This window comes from Balaenoptera borealis, assembly GCF_965194805.1.
Source record: "Balaenoptera borealis genome assembly, chromosome: 19".
Classification (NCBI taxonomy): Eukaryota; Metazoa; Chordata; class Mammalia; order Artiodactyla; family Balaenopteridae; genus Balaenoptera; species Balaenoptera borealis.
In genome coordinates, this window is record NC_138878.1 from 58884600 (window position 1) to 58907637 (window position 23038).

The 23038-nt window shown below is 48.3% G+C and overlaps 1 protein-coding gene and 1 long non-coding RNA gene across 5 annotated transcripts; one reads left to right on the plus strand and one right to left on the minus strand.

Annotated features, from left to right (window-relative positions):
- Positions 1 to 3338: 3338 nt before the first annotated feature.
- Positions 3339 to 20999, plus strand: IGSF23 (immunoglobulin superfamily member 23). 4 transcript variants are annotated; one of them, XM_082368554.1, is made up of 5 exons: positions 4220 to 6469; positions 10798 to 11068; positions 13054 to 13198; positions 15662 to 15719; positions 20016 to 20085. In XM_082368554.1, the coding sequence occupies exons 1-4, from the start codon at positions 6395 to 6397 to the stop codon at positions 15669 to 15671; spliced, it is 501 nt and encodes a 166-aa protein (XP_082224680.1). In that variant the 5' UTR covers positions 4220 to 6394; the 3' UTR covers positions 15672 to 15719; positions 20016 to 20085. The 4 variants fall into 4 exon arrangements, with proteins under 4 accessions (XP_082224682.1, XP_082224681.1, XP_082224680.1 ...); XM_082368556.1 differs by having other exon boundaries at positions 3339 to 6469; positions 13117 to 13198; positions 15662 to 20999; XM_082368555.1 differs by having other exon boundaries at positions 3340 to 6469; positions 13075 to 13198; positions 15662 to 20999.
- Positions 7586 to 9434, minus strand: LOC309617025. Its single transcript, XR_014237729.1, has 2 exons — positions 8295 to 9434; positions 7586 to 7771 (listed from the first exon to the last, which is right to left on the minus strand). It is a non-coding gene; the product is annotated as an uncharacterized lncRNA (long non-coding RNA).
- Positions 21000 to 23038: the final 2039 nt, after the last annotated feature.

Consider the following 23038-nt stretch of genomic DNA (forward strand, 5'->3'; position numbering starts at 1 on the left):
TCTGGTCAGTTTAAAGCCCATGCAGCACGGGCGCCCGACGCACAGGAGCTCTTGAAATCCCCAAGAGGCCGTGCAATTGACCCCCTTCTACAAAGGAGGAAAGTGAGGCTCAAATAGGGGTGGGGTCATTCGCTCAAGAGCACGTGACTGGCAAAGGCAAAATCGGAATTCAGGACCCCATCCCAGTCCCTTTCCACCAGAGCACCGTCTCACCCTAGCTATCCCCATCTAATAATAATTTTAAAATAATAAGAACAACAATAATAAAATAACAATCATAATATAAAGAGGTCATTGTGACTGAGTACTGCTACATGTCAGCCTGTTCTAAGTGGCTTTCTTACAGTAACATTTAATTCTTAACCCCATGAGGCAAGAGCTATCTGATCCCCATTTCATAGAGTGAAACTGAGACACAGAGAGGTTATGGGTCCTCCCCAGGTCACACAGCTTGAAAGTAACAGAAGGAGGACTTGAACCCAGATGGTCTGGCCACCAAGACCACACTTTCCAGAGACCACCCACATCTGCCTCTCAGAGAGTAAATGAATTGCCTCTTTTTCCAGGTCTTAAGAAGTCCAGTTCTGTGTAATTTCAAAACCCCACCCACAGTTTAAGGCTTCACCTCCTCCCCAGCTCTGGCCTGGGTCAGACAGCAGCGGAGACATGGTGGCACGTGGTGGGCCTCGTTCCTGTTTCTCTCTGTGCGCCCTTTCTCCCCACCCAGAGCTGAGGTCTGTGCCCAGCCCGCCCCCCAAGGCCATGCGCAGAGGAAAGGAAGGGCAAGGAAGGGGCCGGAAAGTTTCAACTTGGCTGCTGTAGTTGTAAGGTGGGGACATGGCCTTCTGTGTGGCTGAGGCATGATGGTTAGATCCTTCTGGGTGGGGAGCCCACCCGGCAGGTCGTCTCCCACGGGGCTCTTTGCCAGGACAGCCTCCAGCCGGCTCCCTTCAGGGGCATCCACCCTGGCTCAAGGAAAACTCGTGAACATCTTCGTTGTCCCACCAAACGCTGGAGGCGTGGGCCATTTCCACCCAGCCCACTCCCCCTCCATCCCTCACCTGGAGACTTAGAGGTCTAAGTTCCCACAGACTCAGGAGCACACATCTCCAGCTCTCCAAGAGGTTTCCTTGGGGCCTCCCTGACTTGGCAGGACGTGGAGGAAAGCCCCAGCCCCCAGCCCCAGGGGGGACCCCCAGTTCAGCCTCAGCTCTCCCCCAGGAAGCCTCACTCTGTGCCATCCCCTCCTCTCCATGAGCTCTCGGCCTCCCTTCCCAAGGCCTGGCGGGGGTAGGGCAGCTGGTGCTGGCAGAACTGGTGACGGGTAACCCCTGTTAGCTAGACCTTAGTTGGGAATGGGGAGCTCTTAGCATCTGTTAGTTTGTTCTCAGCCTCTGGAACCTCTGGGGAGATTTTGAGACAATGGGAGAGTCAAGTTTGACATTGTGGTGTATTTATATTTATATTTATATTTATATTTATATTTATATTTATATTTATATTTATATTTATATTTATACATAGTGATTCAGGGAGTGTCCTGGGCTCAAACAGGGAAAAATTGAATAGAGACTTTTTCTCATTTGATTGAAGATTAGAGATGAAATAAAATAACCATGCTCCTGGCAAGTAAGAGTTCTGGAACCATCTCTATGGTTCCAGCTCTGAAATTCCATATATATATATTTATATATATATATATAGTATAGGTATTATATATAAGGTATTATTATGGTATATATTGTATATATAGTATATAGCATATAGTATAGTATTTATAGGTATATATATGGTATTATTATAGTATATATATATATTTTATAGGTATTATATATATAAGGTATTATTATAGTATATAAATCTTATATATAAGGTATATATAAGATATTTAGGTACTATATATATTTAATACCTAAGTTAGACTGTCCTGAGCCCTGAAAATTCATAATCTCATTGAATCTCAGGCACTCAGTTGGTTACTATCAACCACCCTCCTTGATGAGTGGGAAAACTGAGGCTCAGGGCCCTGAATAATGATCAGCCGAGTCAGGGTTATGAACCCAGGTCCAGCGGCCTCAGAGTCTATGAATGAAACCATGATTCTACATCAGCTGGAGTAAGGATTGCTAAGATGTGGGGTTTTCTTCTTAAGATGCCTTGAGGACACTCCCTGAATCACCAGGCACCTGCAGCTGTGTCAGAGTCAGAACTTGATAGCAGAACACGGACTGCGTGACCTGGGATCTTCCCCTTCCATCACGTATTCAACAAACACCCCTGGCACCTACTCTGTGCCCAGCCTGTGCTGGGTGGTGCTGGGGACACAGCAGTGACCAAGACAGCCCCAGCCCTGCCCTCCTGGGGCTCACAGTACAGAGAGAAGACAGACCCATCCCCAGACAGTGATGACCCAGAATGGGTGGGGCAGGAATGGGTTGGGGGAGGGAGACCCAGAGGAAAGGGCTCAGGTCTGAAGCTGGGAAGGTGGTGGTCAGGGGAGGACCTTTCAAAGCTGTCAAAATCGAAATAGGACCTCAGAAAGATAAGATGTCAGCTATGCAAATTGCATCCCTGTGCTCTTTGTTTCATAAAAGCGTTAAGACAACAAACTTTTCTATCAAGATAGAAAAGCAAAACCTTGAGCAGGTTCTTGGGTATAACACTTTATTCCCGTCGCTTTGACAAGAGCTTCCATTGCCCCATCAAGTCAATTAAGGTCCCTGCCCAAACACTGTATAATAGTTATCTATTACCAAGCACACCTGAGGGTCAGGGAAGATTTCAGAAGGCGGGATGCCTGAGCCAAAACTTGAATCACAGCTTGATAAAGAGTTGGTGCGGAACAGCATTCTAGGTAGGGAGAACAGCACAGGCAGGGGCCTGGAGGCTAGAGCAACTGCACGGCGTTCAGTCGGACTGATGCAGAGAATGAGGGAAGAGTGGAAAAAGGAGCGCAGAGATGTGGCAAGAGTGACAGGTGAAGGAGTCTGCACTATGTCCTGAGGGCACTGGGGAGCCATGGAAGGTTTATGAGCAAGGTCACACCAGCTGCCGACTCAGAGAGAAAAATCAGTGGAGGTGGGAGGTGGGCAGTGAGCCTGCCAGAAGACCCTGTGGTGAGATGACTCCTAACTCTCCACTTATGACCTTGGCTCTGAGACTCATGCTTGCTGTGCCTCAGTTTCCCTGCCTGGAAAATAGACTAGCGCCAACTTCTGAGTTGTTGAGAGGGATCAGTGGGATAACGGTTGGGAGAGTCTGGCACAGTCCTCAGCACTAAGTCAGCATGCGGTGTCAGCTGATCACTGGAAGCTGCCTTCTAAGACCACACACACACACGCACACCCTCCCTGGGCACAGCACGTTTGTAGCTGATGATGCCGCCTGCCCTGGAAGATGTTCTCTCTGGCCACGACTTCTCCTTCATTTACCCAGAAGAGAGCTGAGGTTTTAACATTTGTTCTGTAAGTGGGTATTTCTGATCCTTAAGATGTAACAACTTATTATGTGTTTTTTATCTTAAAAGGCACATTTACGGTACACCCAGTACTTGCAAGTGTGGAGGCAAGGATGATAATAATGATGATAATTATAATTAACGTCCAGCATTTATCTGGCAGTCACTTTGTTACTGCACTAGTCTAAGCACTTCACAAGCACTAGATCAGGGCTTCTGAACATCGGCACTACTGACATTTTGGACCCGATGATGCCTCGTTGTGCGGGCCCGTCCTGTACACTGTAGGATGTTTAGCAGTGTCCGTGGCCTCTACCCACCAGATGCCAACAGCACACCCTCCCAAGTCGTGACAACCAAAAAGATTTCCAGACATTGTCAATGTCCCCTGGCGGGGGGGTGGACTGGGGTTGGGGGGGATCATCCCTACTGAGAATCATCAGAGACATTATTATTCTCATTTTATAGATAAGGAAACTGAGGCTCAGAGAGGTTAAGTAACTTTCCCAAAGTCACCAGAGCTAGTTAAGTTTTGGGACATGCATGCTGGCAATTCAGTTCTGCAGCCTGCAATCTGGGGTGTGTGCGTTTGTGTGTGCAAAACAATGAAGAACCTAGTTTATACGCTCTTATTTCATTTATTCAGATTTTTACTTAATTTTTGAATGGGTTATACATTCCCATGGTTCTAGTCTCAATGATATATAAAAAGGCCTTGAGTGAAGTCTCTGTCCTCCCCCACCCACCCAGTTCCCCACGTGCCCTCCCTCCCCACCTCCCGCATACAGATAACCACTATTTTTATATATCCTTCCAGAGATTCTTCATGTTTACAAAAAATGCAAATACATATTTATTTTTCTCCCATTTTTACACCGAAGATAGCACACCATATAAACTGTTCAGCAGCTTGCATTTGTATCTTAACTACTTACCTTGGTGATCTTTCTCTGAGTTCTTCCTCATCCTTTAGTAGAGCTGTATTGTTCCATTGTGTGAATGGACCATAATTTACTTAATCAGTTCCTTATGAATGGGCAGTTGGGTATTTTCAATCTTTTGCCATTATAAGCAAAGTGTGGCAAATAACCCTGTACCTTAGTCATTTCATACTGGGAAAGTGTATCTATAGAATACATTCCCTGATGTTTAATTACAGGGTCAATGGTTATGGGGATTTTTTCATCTTGAAAGACTTTGCCAGACTGCCCTCCACATGGGGTTGCACCAGCCCTGTGTTTCCTTTTGCCCTCAGCCTCAACACACATCATGAAACTTTTGGATTTCTGCCAACCTGACAGATGAAAAGTTTTATCTTGGTTTGTTTAATTTGCATTTCTCTTACTATGAGTACAACTGAACATTTGCCCTACGTCAAGAGACATTTGAATTTTCTTTTCTAAGAACCTCCAACCTATATCTTTTGTACATTTTTCTGTTAGGTTGGCCATACTTTTCTTCTTGATACCTAGGAGCTCTATATATAGTAGTGAAATGGGCTCTTCATCTGTGATATCAGTTGCAGATTATTTTTCGTAGTATGTCATTGTCCTTTTGACTTTGTGGGTGGTGGGTTGTTGTTGTTTTTTAACTTTGCAAAAGTTTCTTTTAATCATTACGTCAAAATTTTCAGTCTTTTATGACTGGAGTTGATGTTCTTACTGCAATAGTCACCATTCTAGTGAGAGGCAGAAGAATGGGTTGGGCAAGTGCCTAGGGTCTGGAGCCAGACTCCAAGGGTTTGACCCATGCTTTATGCAATATGGAAAATTAGGGGAAATGAGAGAAACAGGGATGGGGGATACACTGGACAGTATCGTTTAGTGGCTAAGAATTTCAGCTGCCTGGGCGTGGATCACAACTCAAATGTTTATCACTTATGAAATTCTGGAAAAACATCTTAAATTCTCTGTACCTCCATTTCCTCATCTCTGATAGGGGTATAATAGCTGTATCAGTCAGAGTTGAGGCAAGACACAGATGGTCCACTCAAAAGGAGTAATGAGGAGAGTTTAATAGGGGGACTAGGCAGGGTATAGGTAAACTGACATGGGATTTTGCAGCACCCAGGGGCTAGCAACAGCAGGAAGCTGTAACCTCCCCTGGGCTAGAAGCTGTAAAAGGAAGAGCAGACCCCAAAACCCCAAAAGAGTGGTATATGGAGAGGGTCACCCAATAGGATCTCTAATAGAGGGACCTATTGAACCAATGCTGATGCAGCAGGGAGGGAGCTGTGGGACCAGTTACCTCAAGGTCACTCCCTTCTGCCCTCCTGTCTTCCACCAATGCTCCCATTGGCAGAAGCCAACCAGAAACAAAAGGCGAGGGATCCCCAGGGATGCAGCTCAGAGAAGTCAGCCTTTTGGGGAGCAGAGCAGAGCAAGATGGAGGGCGAATCTGCGTGGCACCCAGCATAATAAGTGCCTTGTGGGGCTGATGTAGGAATAAGTAAGATAATATCTGCTCAACACTTTAGACAGTGTCTGGCTTGTAGGAGGTTCTTAAGGAATGTTCCTTTTTATTTCTTTATTATTATTATCACCGTTGCCATCATCAGCTCTCGACGGCACTCATTCTCACCAGCACAGGAAGGGTTACTTGCGGGGCCAGCATCCTGCCTTTGATCCCATTGCTCCCCTGCTCTCTCTTCTCCCTCCCACCCGCTCCAAAGCAGCCTGCTCGCATTCTTCACCTGCTCTGCCTCCTCGGAGCTGCCCTCCTCTGCCTCTCTGGACCCCTTGACAGAAGGAGCCGATGCCCACCTGCCAGTCCCCAGAAGCCTCGATGGGGTTCTCTCCACTTCTTGGTTCCGAGGGCACGAGGCCCAGGCAGAAGCCATGAGCTCCTCCCCTGAGGGCCTCCCAGGGTCCGGCCCCACTGGCCGGGAGACGCTGGATACCCAAGGCTGCCTGGTCATCAGAAATGTGACATCTCAAGATGCAGGCAGCTACACCGCGGTGCTGGAAACCAGCAGGGGACGCAGGAGTGCGACGGAGCAGATACAGGTCAACGGTGAGCGGGGCCCCGTGGCGGGAGGGATCCGGTTCTCAGTCAGCAGGGCCCATCGGGACCCGTTCTGTCACCAATCCTCCCTAGCAAACCACCGCAGAACTTAAAATAGCAACCGTATTTTTAGCTCAGGATTCTGCTGAACACTTCTTTTGGTCTCAGCTAATTTTAGTCGGGCTCACTCATGTTTCTGCAGCCAGCTGGGGAGGGAGTGCCTAGGCACTGGTCCAGGATGGCCTCCTTCCCATGTCTGGCAGTGGCCTGGCTGGCAGCTGGGGCAGTGGGGGTAATTGGGCCACGAGGCTTCTCATCCTCCAGCAGGAGAGCCTGGGCTTGTTCGCTCAGCAAAGGATGAGAAACAAGAGCAGAAGCTTCCCGAGGCCCAGGCTCAGAACGCGCAAGCCATCGCTTCTGCCATGTTTTATTGGCCAAAGCGAGTCACATGACCGGCTTTGCTCCAACAGGAGGGAAATAGGCTCCGCCTCTTGGTGAGAAAAGTTGCAAAGTCTCCTGGCTATTTTTTTGTCATCTATCACACTTTCCAACAGATATTCATTAAATATTTGTTCGTTATCACTTGGGGAAGGACAAGGGTCTCTGGTGGAAGCCTTCAGAACTCACCTCTGTTTTTATGAGCTATTCAGCTCCGGACTTGCACTTTCACACCTGAAGCAGAAAAACCAAGCCCTGAGGTTAACCAGACACATCGTCCTTAGAAGGTAGTTTAGAGAGGTATTAATCTACTAGGGCTGCCACACCAAAATACCACATGCTGGGAGGCTTAAAAAACAGAAATTTAGGGGCTTCCCTGGTGGCGCAGTGGTTAAGAATCTGCCTGCCAATGCAGGGGACACAGGTTCGAGCCCTGGTCTGGGAAGATCCCACATGCCGCGGAGCAACTAAGCCCGTGAGCCACAACTACACTGAGCCCAAGTGCCACAACCACTGAAGCCCGCGCGCCTAGAGCCCGTGCTCTGCAACAAGAGAAGCCACCCAATGAGAAGCCCGTGCACCGCCACAAGGAGTGGCCCCCCGCTCGCCACAACTAGAGAAAAGCCCATGCGCAGCAACAAAGACCCAACGCAGCCAAAAATAAAAATAACTAAATAAATTTATAAAAAAAACAGAAATTTATTTCTCACAGTTCTGGAGGCTGGAAGTCCAAGATCAAGGTGTGGGCGGGTGTGGTTTCTTCTGAGGCCTCTCTCCTTGGCTTGCAGATGGTTGCCTTCTCACTATGTCCTCACATGACCTTTCTTCTTTGTGTGCACCCCTGGTGTCTCCCTGTGTGTCCTAGTCTCTCTTCTTATAAGGACATCAGTCAGATTGTATTAGGGCCCACCCTCACCGCCCCATTAAAGGCCCTATCACCAAATACAGTCACATTCTGAGGTACTGGGGGTTAGCACTTCAACATATGAATTTGGAGTGGGGGGGCGGGGGAGGGGAAGAACACAATTCAGTCCATAACAGAGACTATAATAGTTAAGATTCAGATTCTGGTGTGCTAATAAAGACCCAAAATAGGGCTTCCCTGGTGGTGCAGTGGTTGAGAATCTGCCTGCCGATGCAGGGGACACGGGTTCGAGCCCTGGTCTGGGAAGATCCCACATGCCGCGGAGCAACCGGGCCCGTGAGCCACAACTACTGAGCCTGCGCGTCTGGAGCCTGTGCTCCGCAACAAGAGAGGCCACGACAGTGAGAGGCCCGCGCACCGCAATGAAGAGTGGCCCCCGCTCGCCGCAACTAGAGAAAGCCCTCGCACAGAAACGAAGACCCAACACAGCCAAAAATAAATTAATTAATTTAAAAAAAAAAAAAAGCTCACCTTTAAAAAAAAAAAAGACCCAAAATAACAGTGTCTTAAATAAGATAGAAGTTTCTCTCTCTCACATAGTAGTCTGGCATGAACGGTGTAGGGATGATGTGGTGGCTTCAGGATGGCAGGACCCAGGCTCCTTCTAATTGTTCTGTCCTCACTAGGTTCTGTCCTGCCTGTGGGACCCAAGACAGCTCCCATCACATCTGCATTCCAACCAACATAACAGGAGAGGCGAAGGGGAGTGAGGATGCCTGCCTTTTACGGCCCAACACAGAGGTTGCTCACATCCCATTGGCTGGGAACTAGTCACATGGTCATACTTAGCTATAAGAGAAGCTGAAAATGTAGTCTTTATCCTGGGCAACCATATACCTAGATAAAAATGTAGGATTCTGTGACTAAAGGAAGAAGGGCAGAAAAGATGGAGGGAGATCCCAGAGGCGGGGATATCTGAGCTGGGACCTGAAGCCTGAGCAGGGGTGTGCCAGGTGAAGAGTTGGGGCAAGCGCTCCTGCAGAGAGACCAGCCAGCATAAACACGGGAAGCATGAGTGAGTGGCTCCAAGTTACTGAGCCCTCACTATGGACCAAACACTGGGGGATTTCACAACAGCCTGAGAAACAAGATGCTCTAAGCACCACGCCCCTTGCACAAGTGGGGAGACTGAGGCTTGGAGAGGTGACGTCAACAGCCTGTGGTCACGTAGAAGCAAAGGGCCAAGCTAGGATTTGCACCACTCTCTGTGATCCTGGAGCTTATCTCCTTCCACGCTGCCTCTCTAGCCCTGCAACATCTCTAAGGTACAAGAAAGGTGGAGAGAGGCGGCTAGGAACTCCGCTTCTGCACCGGGGTTTTTTTTACCTCCACCAGGACATGTAAGGGCTGCTGAGGTCCATCAGTCTACATATCTGTGATGTGAAGGCCAGTTCTTCTTCGAAAAGCCCACCTGCACACCTTTGCCTGTGCTGTTCTCTGCCTGGAGCTTGTGCAGTCTCTGAAACCAGAACCGCCTGCATTCAAATCCCTGCTCCTTCACTTACTAGCCACGTGCCTCTGCAAAGTGACTTCCCATTTGTGTGTTTCAGCGTCCTCCTCTGTAAATGGAGTCACTGTAGACCCTCCCTCGTAGGAGTGCTGTGAGGAGCAAATAAGGTAATCCACGCCAAACACCTAGAACAGTGCCTGGCACAGAGTAAGCAAATGCTCGCTATGAGTTTTTCAGGGGACTTGACCTCTTTGAGCTTTCGTTTTCCCATTAAAAGGGGGATAACAATAAGACCTACCTCATAGGGTTGTTGTGAGGATTAAATGAGTAAATCCAGTGGCTTCTGAGGTTTTAAAATCATGACCCACAGTAAGAATTGCATTTCATATCATGACCCAGTATGTCCGTATATCCACACACCACCAGTCACTGAAAGACAAGTGTCATAAAATAACAATTATTGCTATGAGTAATGCATTCTGATATTTTCTATTATATTTCATTTCATGTTTTAAATGCTGGTTACACCCTACTAAACGATTTCACCCACGCATGGGTCTCATTCGCAATATAACAAGCCAGTAAGATAACAAGCTGTAGTTAACATGTGCTTAGAATGGTGCTTGGCTCATAGTAAGAGCCCAGTCTAGGTGGCTGTTACACCGATTCTTGTTTCCACACCTGGTGGGCTCTTTCTCCTCCCGCAAGGCTTAGCTCAGGCACCACCTCCTCCAGGAAGCCTTCTGTGAGCTCTCTGGTTGGACTGAAGTTTTTTTCACTTTTCATGTTGCACGGAAATTGGAAATCAGCTCCGTGTGGTGGTCCCCAGCACTCACCACGACATCACATTCAAATCCCAGCTATGCCTCTCTCTCTGACCATGAGGCCTGGCCCTAAGCACCCCGTCAGAGTCTTTCACCTGAATAAAAAAGAAAAAAAACAACACGAAAAGAGAACTATGGTGAGGATTATATATGTTCTCTGTAAGGAGCCCTGCCAGCAGCCAGTAGCTGAGGCCCCAAGCCTTGGAGGTCCCCTTGACCCCCCTCTCTCTCCCACCCACATCCAATCCATCGGCAAGTCCTATGGGCTCTGCCTGCAAAATGATCCAGAATCCAACTGCTCCTCCTAGCTCCTTGGCTTTTATCCTGGCCCAGCTGAGGGCAGGGGAGCTGGGGTATTTATATACCAGCCCGCGTCAGTCACTGTGGAAGGCTGCCCCCGCCAGTGTGCCCACCCTCCAGCACTCTGGCCTGTTGCCTCCATGGTCAGAGCAGGCTCTGGCAGCCAGCAAAAGCCCTGAAGCAACAGATGCAGTGTTGGCAGTTGGAAGGGCTGAGGGTGAGGGCACCAACAGCTCTGCTACATCCAGCATCTGGGCACAGACCAGGCACTCCAAACACATTCGTTGGTGAATGAATGAGTGGATGAATTAATGAATGAATGCCTCTGTGGTGAACAGAAGAAGTGCTCAGCCTCTCTGAGTGGTCTCCACCCATGTGACCTTGCTCCCTGTTTGCACAGCCAACTCTGACGGGGTGCTGGCTGCTGACATTCCCAGAAAACACACAAGGTATCCTCCGGAGTGAACTCAACTACTCAGTGATCCTGCAGTGGGTGGCTTCCATCGAACCTGAACCTGTGCTACGATGGACCTTCAATGGGCACCCTCGCGGGATCGGGGAGAGGCTGATTATCCAGAGGTTGTCCTTGGAGGATCTGGGCATCTATGTATGCTTGGCCGAGAATAGCCAGGGAATGTATTTCTCCCAGCCTGTGACTATCATGCTGCCACGTGAGTACCCCACCGTCACCCCGGACCCTGTACCCTTGCTGGTCAGTGGCCAGCTTTCCTGATTCCACTGAGCTACATTCTATGCTCAGTCCCCTCTGATACCCTTTATAGCCAAGATGGTATCTCATTCTTTCATCCTCCTGGCAGAGTGGGGATTATTAGCCCATTTTACAGATGAGAGGCTGCAGGCCAAAGACATAAACTCTAATGAAAGCTCAGGGCAGGATCTGGAGCCAGCTGCCTGGGTCCTGGCTCCAACCATTTGCTGGCTGTGTAAATTTGGGAAGCCTCTTCACCTCTGAGTCTCAGCATATGCTGGAGGAAAAATTAAGGTGATAATATAATGAGTGGTTCCAAGCACGGGCTTTGGAATTTGAATTTTGGCTCCACCACTTCCTGGCTGTGTGACTTTGGACCAGTGCCTTGACTTCTCTGTCCCTCAGTTTCCTCATCTATAAAATTGGGGAAATAATAGTGCCCACCCCAAAGTGTAGCTGTGAGCATTCGATGAGATAAGCAGGTGAACAGCTTAAAATAAGAGTGCCTAGCACTACGGAACACTAGTGAGTGCTCAATAAACATGAACTAGTATCATTGTTATGATTAGTATTATCCATATTATTATTAATTTTGTGCCTGTTACTGTATGCAATAGCGTGTACGGAGGCTCAGGCGGCAGTAACAAGAACAGCCAGTTACTGGGATAAGAAAAGTGGTTTGGGAGCCCGTCAAAAGGGGGCTCAATTCCTGTCCCTGTGCCTTCTTGGCTGGGTGACTTAGGACAAGTGACGTCCCTTCTCTGAGCCTCAGTTTCCGCCTGTGTATAATCAGAGTGATCGTGTAGACCTCTGCAAGATTGCTATAAGGAACTGAAATGGTATATGTGTGAGGCTAGCAGAACACCAGTTAGCAGGTGCTTTAAAAATAGCAGCAGTTATCATGCATATTATTTTTAGTATTTCTGTTCATGGCGTGAGCTGGAAAGATACAGAGAAGCTGCCAGTGGAGAAGCAGGGAGGCATGTAGGCAGCGGGGATCACATGAGCAAAGGTCCAGGGCATGGAAAGGGCAGGGATAATGGAAAGCCTGGCTTGGCTACGTTCCTGAGATCTGCCTCTCTCCCCAGCCAGGGTTCAGTGGGAGCTTCAGGATTTGGTTTTGAGGTGATTTCCTGGGAGAAAAAAAAGGTAAAAAATGTAAATCTTGGAGCACCTGTTGACCCTGACACATTCATTGAGAATGACAATACTTTCAAGACCCCCTTTCCTCACTCATCAACTGTTCAGGAAATGTTTATTGAGCACCTATTATGTGACTGGTCCATGCTGGGCAGTGCTGAGGGCATCTCAGGACAGAGACAGTCCTGGCCCTGCCCTCACAGGACTCCCAGTCCAGTAAGGGACAGACCTTTCCACAAACAGTAATGACCAGAGTGGGCAGGGCTGGGGTGGGGGAGCTCAGAGGGCTGTGAGACCCAAGGAGGTGCCTGACCCAGCAAGGGGATCAGGGTGGGCTTCCTGGAAGAGGGGACATCTGAGCTGGTACTAGGATACATAGGAATTGTCCAGGCCAAGGGAGAGAAAATGGCATAAATGGCATTCCAGGGGCACAGACAAAGGCCTGGAAGTAGGAGACAGATGGGAGTGAGCTTAGAAAATTAAGTAGACTCCAACAGGGCTTGGTTATAAAGGTAGAGGGTGGAGAGAGAAGAGACTGGCCAGGTGGCAGGGCCTCGAAGGCCAAGGTGAAGTCCTGGGTAGCCACGGCAAGGTTCTGAGCAGGGGAGGAACAGGGTCAAGTGTGACCTTTAAAAAGACCCCTCTGGCTTCTGTGTGGTGGGAAGATGGGTCGGGGAGCAACTGGGACAGGAGAGCGGGGATGAGGCTGGGGTGGAGACCCGGAGGATGGGGAGGAGGTGGAATGGTGGGAGTGGGGGGTGTGGAGGGAGGGTGTCTCCTCCAGTCTCTCCCCTTCTTGGTTCCCAGAAGACATCGTGGATCCCACAGACCCTGTGCCCATCAAGCCGAACCCTACCCTCTCCCTGTCAGGAAGCTCTGCCTTTGCCCTCATTGTGGCCGCACCTGTGGTACTGGTCGGAAGCACGGTCTTCACCATAATCTGGAAGCTAAGGTACCTGCCTTCCCTCCTTCCCATCCACTCAGCCCCCACAAGGCGCAGAGCTCACTCTGCAGCAAGACTGAAGTCAAACCAACTGCCTCATCCCAAGGAGCTTAAAGCTCATTTGGAGAGGATGACATTGACCCCTGATGTGCCCATCCAACTCGTCAGTTCCCAAAGTGGCCCCAGGGGAACAGAGAGACAGGAGAGGGCTCTGGAGCTGGGTTCAAATCCCAGCTCCATCACTTACCCACAGTGAGGCCATGGCAAGTCACTTCCCCTCTCTGTGCCTCAGTTTGCCCATCTGCAAAATGGGGGTGGTATTAATAGCACCTGCCTCACAGGGCTGTCATTTGGATTAAACGAGGTAATATTTCTAAAGCCTTTTGGGAATTCCCTGGTGGTCCAGTGGTTAGGGCTCCATGCTTCCACTGCAGGTGGCCTGGGTTCAATCCCTGGTCAGGGAACTAAGATCCCACAAGATGCACAGTGTGGCCAAAAAAAAAAAAAAGCCTTTAAAGCAGGGCCTGGGATATGGTCAGTGTTATATTCATCCCTTCCACACATAACTGTTGAGTACCTACTATGTGCCAGGCACTGATACCGTGGGAATAAACAGTGGAAAGTCCTTGCCCTCATGAACTTGCATCCTAGTCGGAGATACAATACACATGATGACCAAGTAAAACATAGATAGTATGTTGATAGATAGTACATACGTAGATAGTATGAGAGCTAAGGAGAGGAGTAAGGCCAGGAAAGGGCACAGGGAGTGTGGGGATGGGGCACCTTTAACTAAGTTAGCGAACGCCTCCCTGAGAAAGTGACATCTGAGCAAAGACATAAAGCAAAGGAAAGGAGGGAGGGAGCCAGTGGATCTGGGGGAAGGGCATAGCTGGCAGAAGGAACAGCAAATGCAAAGGCCCTGAGGTGGGACTTGCCTGGCATGTTCAAGGAATAGCAAGGAGGCCAGTGTGGCTAGAGTGGCGTGAAAAATGGGGAGAGAAGTAGGACGTGGGATCAGAGAAGGAAACAGGGGTCATTGGGGGAGGGGGGCACCAGACAGCTTAAGGTCTTGCGGGCCATGCAAGGACTTGGCTTTTGTTCTGAGTGAGATGGGAGCCATGGAGGATTTGGGGCAGAGGAGGGATGGGATCTGTCTTACATCTGACTTACATTTTCATCCTAGATGTGTTATCTATTATTATAATACTATAATATCTTACCATGGATGTGCTTGCTAAACATTATTCTATTTCATCTCCACAAGAGCTTGGCGGGGGTGGGGAATGGGGTAGGGATGAAGAGCTCGTTTTTGTCGAAGACGAAACTAAGGCTGAGAGAGAAGAGACTGGCCCCAGACCGCACAGTTGAAGAGGGATTCGAACCCAGAACACTGCCTCACTCTTAGTTCTAGCCCCTAACCTACACTGCCTCTTTTCCGTCATTAACGATACAAGCCTTCGTAGCTGACGTACTGAGGAAGAGAAATCTGAATGCTGAAATGGTTTGGAAAGGCCCTGTGGACCAGCTGGGAGGGACTGGGGCCAGGTATCCTGTCCATGAGTGCCGTGTGGAACCTTCTAGGGGTGGGGGAGGGCCAGGCTGCTGCTGAATCACCCACATCGTCTTCGTCCCTGTGGCTCCAATTTCCTGGGCCCTCAGTAAGTGCCAGGAGCCCTCAAGTCACGGCTCTCAGGATGGGTGCTGTTCTTGCCCTCACTTTCCACATGCGTAGAACTAAATCTCAGAGAAATCCATCAACTTTTCCAAAGGACATGCCGCTGACAAAGAGCTGACCCTGAATCAAACCCAGGTCTAACTCCAAAGTCATGTTCTTAGAGGGGAAAGGTGAGAAATCAGGCTGGTGTGAAAAATCCTCACCCAGACCACGTGGAATCCCTCCCTCCATGAGGGGCAGGAGGGGTCACTTCTTCTCCTCCCCACCATCTTGGCCAAGACCTATTATGGCAGACCAATGCTGACATCATCCAGAAAGAACCAGCCTTGTCCAATCAGCTGTGACCTTGGAGATGAGGTCATGGGGACAAGCATGGCTGTGTTGACTCTCCCGGTGGAGAGGGGCAATCTTCAGAAAAGAGGGGTCTGGGTTGGGAGGCACCCTACACACACGTCTACGATACCCATCAAGGGTCAAGAGAGATCCCCGTGGTTTGCAGTGAAGGTCATGGACCCTGAAGCCAGGTCCCTTAGGTTCATCCCAGCTCTGCCATAGGCTAGCCTGTGGGACTCTGGGTGACTCGTTTAACTGCTCTGTGGCCCATCGGTAAAACAAGGATAACGGTAACATAATACCTGCCTCAAAGTGTAGGTGTGTGGATTACGTAAGATGGTGGGAGTAAAGAACTGTAAATAATGCCTGGCACATGGTGAGCCTTCAATGAATGTCAGCCACATGTATTATTATGATTGTCTTTGTTATTATTAATATTTCTCTCTCTCTCTTCATTGTAGGTGTGGCTGACAAAGAAGAAATGGGTGAACCACTTTGGTGGGTTTTTTTCCAGTTTAAGTAAATTGAATAAAAATTAAAAAACAAATAAATGAATCTAGACAAAAGGAGATATTACAAGCAGATCTTAATCATGAATTTTTATGTGGTGCTCAAAAATACTAACAGCTATTTTACAATGTCCAGTTTCAAAATATACATTTTGTGGAACACGTGTATATTTCTGTTCAGTATATAATTAGTAGTGGAACTTCACAGTTATAGAATATGTATATCTTCAGCTTTTATCACTGCTCCCAAATTGTTTTCCAGTCAAATTCATTGTATTTTCATACAATGGGTTCCACAGTGAAATACTACATAGTAATGGAACAAATTTAGATAAATCACAAAAACATGAAATCTCGTAAACACAGCTACAAGAGAGGGCAGAAGTTATAGTACCATTTTTAATAATACAAGCATTACCAGGAACTCACTGGCAGTCCAGTGGTTAGTACTCTGTGCTCTCACTGCTGAGGGCCCAGGTTAGATCCCTGGTTGGGGAACTAAGATCACACAAGCTTCATGGCATGGCCAAAAAAAAACCCAAAAAAACCCTACTCTTTGCTATTAGAAGACAGGATATGTGGGGTGGCAAAGGGAAAAAAAGGAGTACAAATGTGCATCTGAAGTGTGGGCATCTATCAGCCCAACAGGTGATACCAAGAAGGAGTGTGGGGAGGGGAGAATCCTGGGACTAGGGACAAGATGAAGGCCCTGGGAGCTCCATTTGAGACCTCCTCCCTCCAGGTTTTCTGGTCATTTTTCTGTGGGATGTTCCCATCTTGTTGAGAGCCCCAGGGACTGCTTTTGTCTCCTCTTGCCAGCTGCCATCCATCTCCCCATCTCACCAAATCCCTTGGAGCACATAATCAGTCTAGATTTCTTAAAACTCTTGTGCTGCAACCAAAAGAAGCTCACTGAAGTAGCTCAAGAAAAAACACAAGGAAGATTTAATATAAGGATCCAGGAAGAGTTCCAGGAATCCAAGGGTGTATCAGTCAGTTAGCACTTGCTATGTAACAAACTACCCGCCAAAACTTAGTGGCTTGAAACAACAGCGATTTATTTAGCATACAATTCTATGGGTTATTGATGTGGGTTGGGCACAGCTGGGCAGCTCTTCTGGTCTCTGCTGGGCTCACTTATGCATCTACGGTTGGTTGGCAGGTTGCCTAGGGGCTGTCTGGACTAGGATAGCCTCAGCTGTGGTAACTGGCCATGTAACTGACTCTTCCACGTCATCTCTCATTCTCTAGCAAGCAGACACAAGCATGCTCATGACAGAGGCAGGATTCCAAGAGTGAGGGCAGAAGATGCAATGCCTCTTAGGGCCAAGGTTAAGAACTGGCAAATTATCACTTCTGTCACATTCTATTGCCCAAAGCAAGTCACACGACCAGCTCAGATTCAATAGGTGGGGACATGACCTCACCTTTTGATGGGAGGGGAAGAATCTGTGGCCGTTCTTGCAATCTACCACAAATGGCAGGAGAGCATGGTCAGAAAGCAGGAAAGCTACTGGAACCAGGGTAGTTGCTTGCTGCCTCTCCCAGCCTCCCACCCCTCAGCCCTTGTAATCCTTTTCTCCAGGAACATGGAATTCACAGTTCTCTGTCTCGCTCTGCAGATGGGCAGTCGATGCTTCTCCATCCATGTGGAGAAAGGCACCATCCCATAGCTTGCAAATCCCCAACACCCCTGTTCAAAGGGACTGCCCAACTTAGCCAGCATCCCTTTGCCTTATCTCTGACACCTCTGGAAAAGGTATCTGATTACCTTACTTGGGACAGTTGTCAACCTTGGTCCCATCACTGTGGCTGCGGTGGGGAGCAGAGATGTTTTGTACAATCAGAGGTCCAGGGGCTCAGCCCCGTTTGTGAGGGCTCAGTGCTCAGTAAAAAGCAGGGAGGTTTTGCCTTGTAAGCTGGGCAGACACCCCAAAATATGTCTTCTACACATGCAGCTTATTTTTGCTCCTTTTCAAAGAGAAAAAAAACCTTCCAAATGCAGAGAAGTGGGGGGAAGTGGGCTCAACCCCCAGAAATCCATGGTACATTTGTAAATGAGGTCAAACACTTTCTTTCACTGGAGAATCCTGACAGATGGCAGGCAAAGGGTGCTCACTGACCCTACGCAAGTCACTTACCCGCTCTGAGACTCACCTGCTTGAAACGAGTATGAATGAAACTCCTGTGCAGATATGTCTAACATTTGAGGAACATTCAGTGCTTCTGCGACACACTACCATGTCAACATAAAGGCACCTACCATATCATTACGATTAGCAATAATAGTAGCAGACCTGAGTTCAAATCTTGTCTGTTGAGGGCTGTCCACATGCCAGCCATTGCACTCGATTCCTTATGTGATTCGTATGTTATCTCATCCTCACTGCACCCACTGAGGAAAGGAGAACTACCCCCACTTTACAGACAAAGAAGGTGAGTCTCAGAGAGGCTAAGTGACTTGCCCCAGGGTCATACCATGGTGGGGCTGGTCTCCAAGCCAGGCTCCCTGGCTCTGAAATCCCTGTTTCCAGTCATTCCACTGCCCCGTTGCTCCCTCCCTAGAGCTGGAGCCCCATTCCCATTCTCTCATGGGCCCCCTCACGTCCTATGCCAAGGAGGTGTCTTTGTGCTCATGTACATAAGATAAAAGTGAGGCAAAGAGAGGGCAAGTGACTTGCCCAAGGTCACACAGCCACATGTGATGCCAACTCAAGTCTGCCCAATTCCAAAGCCTGTGCCTTAGACCAGCGCTGCCCAAGAGAACTCTCTATGGTGATGGAATTGTCTATATCTGCAATGTCCACTACAATATTATTCAACAAAAGTGGCTATTGAGCCCTTGAAATGGAGATAGTGTAACTGAGGAACTGAATTTTTATTTTATTTACTTTTAATCAATTTTAATTTTAATTTATACACCCACCTGTGGCTAGTGGCTATTATACCGGACAGTGCAACTCAAACTCCTAATTGTTAAAAAAAAAAAATAACAAATCCCCCAGCATCCATATGTGTACATTACTGACTCTGTGGTAGTTCTGGGGTCCTTGCCCTGGTCTATCCAAGGGTCCACATTTGCTCAGAAGCCCCTTATATGGAACCAGCTCCTTTCCCACCTGAGACATCCTGCCCTACCACCTCCCTCCTCCCATTTCCCTCCACTGTAAAGAAGAGGTTAGTCGTTTCCTGCCTGGGTGGTGATGGAGGGAGCTGGTTCCTGCAGCTCCTAGTCTATCGGGGTCTCAGAGATGACACTGTAGCCACCACTTGGCCACCAGCTAGAGTCCAGCTGTCCTCTGGTCAAGGCTGCAGCAATACCCCTTGCCCTTTGGAATAGCTGAGAATCATTATGACGTTCCTCCCCCACTAAAAATAAACCGCGCAAATTTTCTCAAAGAGATCTCCTGACCACCCCGGTTATAAATTCAGTCCCCTGGTTGAATTTGCCCATAGCACTGTTCTGCTTTATAGTACTTAGCACGTTGTGTCATTAAATATTTATTGGTGTGATTATTTAACATTTATCTCATCTATTAGACTGTGAGCTCCGTGGTAGCCAGACCTGTATCTGTTACAGAGTATGTGCTCAATAAGTGTTTGTTGAATGAATGAATGAATGAATCAGAGGCTAAAACCACACCACTAGGAAAACTCAAAGGCTCAGAAATGAAAGCATCAACTGAGTCCCAAACACTCCCCCAAGATGGAGTTTAACAGGAATAACCTGACTCACACACCTCTCATTCTCTCTGTGTGTCAGAAAAAGAGAGTCGGGCATCCTGAGGCCCCTTCCCTAACCCGACATGGAGGGTAAATAATCATCTGGCTGCAGCAGAATAGCCCAATCTCGTCGGCAACTATGGTAGAGATTACCCTCAGAGACCCACACTCTCCTCCCTCCATAATAACGGAATCCTCAATTTTAACTGGGCACACGATGTCCAAGGGGAAAGAAAAACTACATGGGCAGTAAAATGTGAGAAGTGTTACGTGTGACTTGCAGAACATGTCCTGAAGGTGAGGGAGCATCCTTTCCTATTGGCAGGAATGGGAATGTGATGGCTGGAACCAAGCAGACATATTGGATCATGAGGCAACCGTCTCATGTGGAGGAGAACAGGTGGCAAGTGAGGGGTGTGCTGAACCCAGCTTGTGCCAGCTCACGAGAGCTCATTGTGTACATCTCTTCCTAACTCCACATTCAACGATGACACACTGGTAGCCTGAAATCAATTGTTGTAGTGGTATTTACACCGAGGAAATAGGAAAGTACTACAAGTTGGATTTTTTTTTTTTTATTCAGAGAGCTGGTTTACCAACACACCACTGAAAAATGGATGCCTGGAGATTCTGTGAAGCCATCCAGCTAGCCCTGTCTTAAATACCTCTGGAATTCCTATTACATGAAAGAAGAAACAAATGTCTGTTTGCTGAAGCCACTCTTGTTTTAGTTCTATTGTTCCTTACAACCCAGTTGACTCCTAATGGATATACCTAACCCTGAAATTTAAGCCGTAAAGTCAAAGATCTAAACGCCACTTGGCAAAACAAAGGTTGAATGGCCAGGAGGGAGCCTGTGACCACATACAGTCTTGAATGAATTGGGCCACAGTGAAAGCGTGAGTAACAAGGAAAATAATATGCCAACATCCCACGGTGGGGGCAGTCGGGTAGGGACGCAGCTATCAGAAACATGAAAGAACTGAAAATCCCACAGCTGTTCTGGTTATTCTGTGACTATGTAGACATCACATGTTTTGTATCCAGATAAAAGAAAAACCGGAACTTTCCTTCTCTGCGCAGGCATTCTCTCCCTCCCAGGCACCCATATCTGCCATGATGTGCTTACTGACCACAGGCAGAAGCAAAGAAGGAAGAATAGTCCTGATGTGGGGTGGAAGGAGAGGGCAGAGAGAAAGCTGAACTGTCTTCAGATTAGGGGAGACTCAGGGAGGAGAGGATGCTGATGAGACAAGATGATCTCCAAGATGTGTCCCAAACTCAAAACGCATCCTCTCAACCTGGTCCTCTCCCAGGTATTCCCCCATCTCAATGGAATATAAGCTTGGTAGGGACCCAAAATCACAGAGGCTTAAACAAGATAGAAGTTGGTTTCTCTCTTATGTAACAGTCTCAGTGGAAGCAGTCCAGGAACAGTACAGATGTTGCGCTTGGTGTGGTCATCTAGGGACCCAGGCTTCTCTACCCTGTGGTCTTGCCATCCTTAGAGCGTTACACGATCAAGATGGCGCACCACCAAGTCCCCATTCCAGCCAGCAGGGAGTGGCAATGAGGCCCTGCATGGTTTATTACCTGCTCACATCTCTAGTCTCACCTTACTCCATGCTCCCCCTCTCTAGCTGCACTGACTTTAGTCAGGGTTGGCTAACTGCTGTAAAAAATATCTCCAAAATGTCAGTGGTTTGACCCAGTAAAAGTGTATTACTCACTCATGTCGAAGTCCAGTGCAGGTCACTGGGGAGATTCCTCCCCATGCAGTCATTCAAGGACCCACGCTCCCTCTAGCCTGTGTCTTGGCCCTGCTCTGGGTCATGTGACCACATGTAATATGAGAGATTCTGAGAAATGTAATTTCACTGAGTTCCTAGAAATAAGAGGAAATGCGTTTAGGGAACAGTTAGCCAGTCTCCCTCACTCTTTTGTACTTAATGCAGTTGTCTCCTGCCCCAGGTCATTTGCACATGCTGTTTCCTCTGCCTGGAATACTTTACTCTCCTCTCGTTACCCAGTTAATTCCTAGTCATTTAAAAATCCCAACTCAGTCACCACCTGCCTGGATTTCACCCCCCCACCCTAGCTGCACACACCCAGGAAACCTCTCCTCAATAGTCATCAAAAGTTGCCAGGGCTTCCCTGGTGGCGCAGTGGTTGAGAATCTGCCTGCCAATGCAGGGGACATGGGTTCGAGCCCTGGTCTGGGAGGATCCCACATGCCGCGGAGCAACTAGGCCCGTGAGCCACAATTACTGAGCCTGCGCGTCTGGAGCCTGTGCTCCGCAACAGGAGAGGCCACGATAATGAGAGGCCCGTGCACTGCGATGAAGAGTGGCCCCCACTTGCCACAACTAGAGAAAGCCCTCACACAGAAACGAAGACCCAACACAGCCGTAAATAAATAAATAAATAAAATTTTTTTAAAAAAAGTATCCCTTGGAAAAAAAAAAAAAAGTTGCCAATGTAGGGACTTCCCTGGTGGCCCAGTGGTCAAGACTCTGCCCTTCCACTGCAGGGAGTACAGGTTTGATCCCTGGTCAGGGAACTAAGATCCCACATGCCATGCAGTGCGGCCAAAAAAAAAAAAAAATTGCCAATTTATAAGTATTTGGGTGATATTTTGACAGTATGTCTGCCCAATCAAGATTGAGTCCCGGGCTTCCCTGTTGGCAGAGTGGTTAAGAATCCGCCTGCCAATGCAGGGGACACGGGTTCGAACCCTGGTTCGGGAAGATCTCACGTGACGTGGAGCAACTAAGCCCGTGTGCCACAACTACTGAGCCTGCGCTCTAGAGCCCGCGAGCCACAACTAGGCCCACGCGCCTAGAGCCCGCGCTCCACCAGTGAGAAGCCTGCACACCGCAATGAAGAGATGCCCTCGCTCACCGCAACTAAAGACCACGCGCAGCAACAAAGACCCAACGCAGCCGAAAATAAATAAATAAAATAAATAAATTTATTAAAAAAAAAAAAAATTGAGTCCCAAAGGGCAGGAACTGTATCTCCCTTTGCTCAATGTCTTATCCTCTGAACCTACAATAATGCCAGTCCATGATGGGCACTCAGTAAACACTTGCTAAATGAATAAATGAATGAATAGAAGAAAGAAAGTTCAATACTTTTTGAGCCCCAAAAGTTCTGCGGCATCGAGTAAAGCACTAACCTAGCTCTTTTCTGTTCTCATGGGGTGAGCCAAGGCCTCCAGGATCTAAGGCAAGGTGAATAAACAAAGGCAAATGCACAAGGGATTTCTAGCTATAACCTCTGGCCGTAATTTCTCTCCCCAACTCTTACTTTTCACATCCAATTTGCCAGCGGTGACAAAAACATTTCTTCTCAACTACCATTTTTGATAGACTGGCAGTGGGTCCTCAAAGATCGGTATTAAGAATTCTGGGGACCTACCCATTCTCCCCAGGAGAAAGTGCCTGTATAGATTATTGATTGCTGGCAGGCTCCCCAGGGAGGAGTGCCTGCATCGATTGCTGATGTCTGCTGAGAGCTTGGACAAGAGGGTGGTGTCAGCAGCCCCATATCTGCTTCCCCTGCTCATCAGCCAGGTGTCACGGTCTCTCTACTCCCCGCTAGGGC